Here is a 6,000-nt window from a genome sequence, read left to right as displayed (position 1 = left end):
GAATAGTGTTACAGCTCTCAGATTGAGGTTGACTTTTATCAATACTTTTTACTAGTTTCCACAGTTTGGACTCGGGTGTTCTAGAGTCGAGAGAAGTGCAAAATTCCCTCCATCTCTGCCTCTTTAGAAGGGCGTACATGCGTTTGATTTCTGCATTCACTCTGTTCAGTTCGGTCTTGTCAGATGTGTTACCAGTATTGGATGAAATGAGATTTGACAGTGCTTCTCTCCTTTTTAAGAGTGGTTTCAATGTGTCGGAGTTGTGGGAGAAGAATGGAGTGTACTTTTTTACTTTACCACGAGGGACCGACTGCTTTGCTGCGCTAATAATTCCGTTTTCAAATGCCGTCCAGTTGCTGTCGATGTTGTTGGTTAGTGGCTCATTAAATACTCCAGAATTTGTCAAATCATTGTACCTCTTCCAGTCGGCTTTCCTAAAATTCCAGTGGTTCCTACGGTCCCTGGAGACCTTTTGATTTATATCTAATTCAATAAGAATGGGGTAGTGATCACTACCAATATTACTTAACACAGTCCAATTACATTGTGGGTAAATATCTGGACTAACGATGGAGATGTCCAGTGCTTCTTTGGTATTGTAACTATATGGGAGGAGTGTGTTGGGGATCCATCATTCAAAAATAGAAAGCTCTTATCATCCGCGAGATTAAGGAGCGCATTTCCCCTTGCATTGCTGTTGGAGCATCCCCAGTTAGGGTGTTTAGCGTTCAGATCTCCAAGGAAAAAGATGTTATTTTCATACCCTTGAAAGAAGCAGTCGGGCAAACCTGAGGAGCAAGGAGGATGGTAAGAGTTGAAGACTTTAATGTTCTTACCTCTCCAGGGGAACGAAATGCCTTGGATTTCCAGTTTAGTATTATCAAATTGTGGGGTGTCGATGCTCTGATACTGAATGTTCCTGACGAGGAAGGCTAAGCCACCACCAGCTCCTCCAGTTTTTCTGTCTGAACGGAAGACGTTGTACCCCTTTACCTTCAGTTTAGAGGTCTCTTTAAGCTTGGTTTCCTGAAGAGCAATAATCTGAACTTCTTTAGTTTCGGCCAGCTCAAGAAGCTGGTCAAGTTTAATCCGCGTTGCTGCTGTACCAAGCCCATTAATATTGCATTGCAATATTCTAAGGGGGCGATGCTTGAATGGGGAAGGACGCATATTTTTCGAACGAGGCCCACTTCCCAAACCTCGAACGCGTCTCTGATTATTCAGCGCGACAGACGATGCTGTATGGCTTACTAAGGGTGACATATTTTCATGGAGAAGGGAAAAAGCAGCTTCTCATGGTACTAGGTACCTGGAGCTCCAATGGAGAGAAGTCTGACTTGGCTCCGGTGCCTGCAGATGCTTAGCTGAGCATAGTGGAACGGCCTTCACGCCTTGGGTGACCCTACCAGGAGAAAACTCTCCCGACGTACTTCACCCGTTCCGCCCAGGTACACCCCCTCGCCGGCTAAAAAGCACACAGGCGACCTGCAGGACTTGAGGGGGATATATATATATATATATATATTTTTTTTTTATATATATTTTTAATTATATCAAATAGCTTTTACGCTCCTCCATTGCTTTCGGAATTTTTAACAAATTTGGAAGTTCTTAAAGATGAAGGCTGGTATTATTAATTACTTTAGAATGAGTCATAATTACAGAACTTTCGATTTGGGTGCGGCCGGCAAATTGAAGAAATGGTAAACATGCGCCATCGGCTGTCAGCGGGAGAGGCGTGGCTACAAGCAGTTGCTTATTATGGTGTGTTTACAGGTTGATATGTGAGTGAAATTGTTTCAAGAATGGCCGAATTAAAAATTCAAGCTCCACTTGCTTACATAGAAGACTGGCCAGAATTCAATGACTTTCAAAATTCTGAAGATGTTGAAAATTCCAACAAAGATTCCTTCTCTAGTCCAGAAACCAACGAAAATTCTTTCATGGACAGTAGCTTCAGTGATGCTTTTTCTACATCTCTGGAGGATTTAGTCAACACATTCGACGAAAAAATTACAAAATGTTTTTACAATTATGAAGAAAACGTAGAAAAACTTGCACCAGTGCAAGTTCGGAACCAAGAAGAAATTATGAACGAATGCCAGTATGTTTGTTTACATGTGTGTTATTTCAAATTTTATGTTGTTTTAAATTTAAATATTTGCTTTTATCCGAATTCATTAATTAACTTATTTTATGCATACAAAACTTGATTTCACTCGTGATCTTATTCTGCATTCAAAACGTTTGATGTCTGCAAATCTGCCTCACTACTAACATCAATATTACATACCTTGAACAGATTTCTAGCTATAGTTATCTTCTAATCCAAATCAATTCTTCCATAATTTTTTTACAATAGCAAAAAGTGATAAAGATGCGCATTAAAAAATTCAATTGCAAAGTTTTGTTTTATTTCTGCTGAGCAAATAAGCTAGTATTTCAAATGTTGAGCTAATATATGTATACTCTAAATTTCACTCTTGCTATTACCCCATGGAATAGCTCGAATAACTTTACTTAAATTGGATGACTTTAAAAATAAAATTCGAAGAGTTTTAGAGATATAAGTGGCGTTAATAAAACATAAAAATTGTAATTGTTTGCAGCATTTGCTTTAGAAATGTTTTTATTTGTTTTTTTATCACAAAGGTATTGTAGCTGTGGCACAGTCTAAAGAAGCTGTAATAGGTTTGAAATGTTTCAAACTTTTGTAGGGAAGAGGGTGGCAAAAGGTAGATACTTAATGAAAACTCCCCCCCCCCTCCCAAACAAAACGCAAAATCCACTCCTAGTTTCATGTAAATAGACAAAGCCGATCATAGGGTGTCGGCCGCCCGTGTGCAAAGTCCTAATGTGCCGCCCCTCAAATAGTATTTTGCGTATTTTGACTAATCTTTAACGTTCATATAAATCTTTCTTCAAATTTCTGTGTCAAATTTTTATTCAAATAACAAAAAAAAAAAAAAAAAACGAAGAAGACCGATGAACTTATAAAAAGGAAGACAAGTTTTATAGTAAGAAACTCCTTAGGTACAATTTGTTTCTTTGAAGAAAGTAATAGATACCGCAAATCGGGGTTACTTTAGACTGACTGGGTAACTTTATAAAATCTTGTTTTTTATTTTTGAATCGTTCTGGTGGGCTTAATTTTACGATTGGCGACCCACTGGTGGTCCCGGGGTTTCAAGAATCACTTTTCAGAGTGCGCTGACATCGCCAATTGATTGAAACAGTAAAATGGTTTTGGCAACACTGATTTGTGTGGGAATGGGGTAACTTTATTACAAACCACCGAAACAGTCATTTTAGATGGAGAAAACACGTTGTTACAAAGTAACCCCGGATGATGGGGTAACATTAATTTTAAAAAAATGACCCCCCTCCCACCCTATTCAATATATCGAAGAATTTCAAACGGCAATTTAAAGCTGAGATGTTAAGCTATCGTTTGGTTTAAGAATTGTTGAAATATCTTGAAAAATGAGGGTGCTACAATACAAAATATGCGAAACCTGTATCAAAGTAACCCCGGTTTACGGTATACCAAACTTTACTAGTATGTCTGTATCATTCTATAGTCTGTCTTCGGCGACATCAGAAGAAGGACGGAGAAAGGAAGTGGGTTGGGGGGATTTATCCCAGAAAATTATCGAAATTGGCGTATGAAAAATTGTTTTAATTAATGTTTGGTTGCAATGACTAAAGAGTCGGGTATATTCAAGGTGCATGGAGAAATTTTCGAAATTGACCCAAATATCGCAATTTTAGAAACTTTTTCGAGACTTCAGGAAAAGTACTAATGCAAGCTTTAGTTCTTTCCTAAAATTCTTTCAAAATTGAAACCAATTTGAAGCAATTTTTTTGTGTCCGTAGCCTTGAAAGGATCGGCACTCTTCCCGAAAATTTTTGGAAACTGGAGTTTTAAACACACAATTTTGGGCTATCTTTGTTGACGTTTCTAAAGGGAGGGAGATTCAATAGCCTCTCATCGAAAGTTTTCGAAATGGAAGTTTAAAACGCAAATTTAAGTTGTCTTTGGTGACGTTAAGGGGATCTGGCGGCTTTCCTTTGGTAATTCTCGGGACTATTGTTTCAAAGACCCACTTTGACTATATTTGAAAACGATAAGGGGAAACGTAAAAATATTCCTAACCGAAATATTTTTCAGAACTAAAATCTATTTCAGGCTATTTTTGGGAAGGAAGGGGTTTGGGGCTCCGAAGCTGATATTTCTAAAAACACAATTTTATATTATCGTTGGTGACATTAACGAAAATGGGAAGCTTCGGTGGATCTTTCGGATATTTTTCGATATTAATATCTGAAAAATACAACTATATCGACTTTTGTCCATCTCACCTCGACGATTGACGGGTATGCCCTAGCGCCTTGAAAAGTTACATAAACAATGCAGTTCTCCGGAATTTTTTAAAAATTGAAGTCCTAAAATTGTATTTTTATCATTGTTTGATAACAATGGGACAAAGAGCGGGCGAGGGTTCAGTGTGCCCTCACGAACTGTTTTTTTTGAAACTGAAGTCAATTTCAGGCTAGTTTAGGCAGAAAGGGTTCTGTGACTCCACGGAGCAGTCTAAATACGAATCTTAGATGTAAAGTGATTGCGTTGGAATAAAGGGGAATCCGGGGTCCTTCCCCAAAAGTTCTTGAAACTGATGTCTGAAAAACGCAATTTTAGTTCGTTTTTCAACACGTGAAGTGAGAGAGGGTGGGATTATGGACCTCTTTAAAGACACTAAATGAAACTATCTTTGGTAGTAATGTTTGCGAATGGATTGCGGGACCTTCCATCACAAAAATTTCAAAAAGAAATCCAAAAATGTCATTAAGAATTTTTGATGACATTAGGAAGTGCTGTTTTCTGAAAACATACTTTGAATTTTTGAGTACATTTTTATGCTATTTTTGATTCAGTTAACGTGGAAGGGGTGAATCAGAGGCTTAATTCGTTCCTTAAGATCGGTGATTCAACCAGCGAAATTTTCCGAAAATAAAGTCCTAGAAACGCAATTTTGAGCCTTCTTTAATCTTGTCAAGGAGGTCATGGCATCCTTTTGGATCTTTGTTTTGGATTGGAGCCACGTTTAAATTTACTACCCGGGTCAAGAACCCTGTCCTCCTACCAGATTTGAAACAGAGCAGTTCATCTGTGATTTTAATTAGAAAAAATTGCTGCAGAGGGAGAAAATTACAAAATTTTTCTTCGTCATTTGTATATGTTCAACTATCATGGGAGTTGTAATTTTCCACTGTCGTTCAATGCATCCCCGATTGTTGAACACAGAATTTGTTGTTTGAAATGCTTGCGAGAGTATCTAATCAGTATAGCTTTTTTATATATAAAATAAAACTATATCCATAGTCTATAAAAGCTTAGGGATTAAACATTAGTGGCTGCCCTTGGTGCTCCTTTTAGAAGGCACCCTTTCATGCATCAAAGAGGGCCATTTCCCTCATTTCCTCTCCCCTGTATCCATGCCTGGTTACCAGTTCTGTCACAAATTTTACAACCAAATGAAGCATGTGTGTAAAGAGTGGATAATAATGGACAATGAACCAACACAATGTCCCTTAACATTCTATTTTTCTTAAACTATGCTACGCTGTCGGGGAATTGGCACTTACTTTGATGATCGAACATTTAAAATTCAGCATATTTATTCGACTTATTATAAGTTATCTCGTGAGAAATTCATGAGGAATTTTTCTTTATTAAAAGAACTATATGATGCGGCCTGCGGCCGCCCTTGTGCAGTGCACATGCTTCACACCTGCTAGGATCGGCACTGTAAATAGATTAATTTTCCAAAGCTGGGGTGAGGGAGGGGATACGTCCTCTGTACCCTCCCCCTTTAAGTAGTGTGCCAGAATTAAAATACCTCCCTGATGGCTTGAGGGGAAAGTAAAATAAAAAGTTGCATCTTTCTGTTCACATGTGTACATTAATGTGTAATCTAGTTATACACAGCTTGTATGGCA

The 6,000-nt window shown here is 38.1% G+C and overlaps 1 protein-coding gene across 1 annotated transcript in view; it reads left to right on the top strand.

Annotated features, from left to right (window-relative positions):
- The first annotated feature begins 1,805 nt into the window (after window positions 1–1,805).
- The window catches only part of LOC129224836 (fasciculation and elongation protein zeta-2-like), a 28,259-nt gene continuing 24,064 nt past the window's right edge, over window positions 1,806–6,000 (top strand). Inside the window, exon 1 of the mRNA XM_054859383.1 lies at window positions 1,806–2,104. Coding sequence (XP_054715358.1) covers window positions 1,806–2,104 — 299 coding nt within the window. The remainder of the gene's footprint in view (window positions 2,105–6,000) is intronic.

This window comes from Uloborus diversus, chromosome 6, assembly GCF_026930045.1.
Source record: "Uloborus diversus isolate 005 chromosome 6, Udiv.v.3.1, whole genome shotgun sequence".
NCBI lineage: Eukaryota > Metazoa > Arthropoda > Arachnida > Araneae > Uloboridae > Uloborus > Uloborus diversus.
This window is presented reverse-complemented; position numbering and strand designations above follow the sequence as displayed.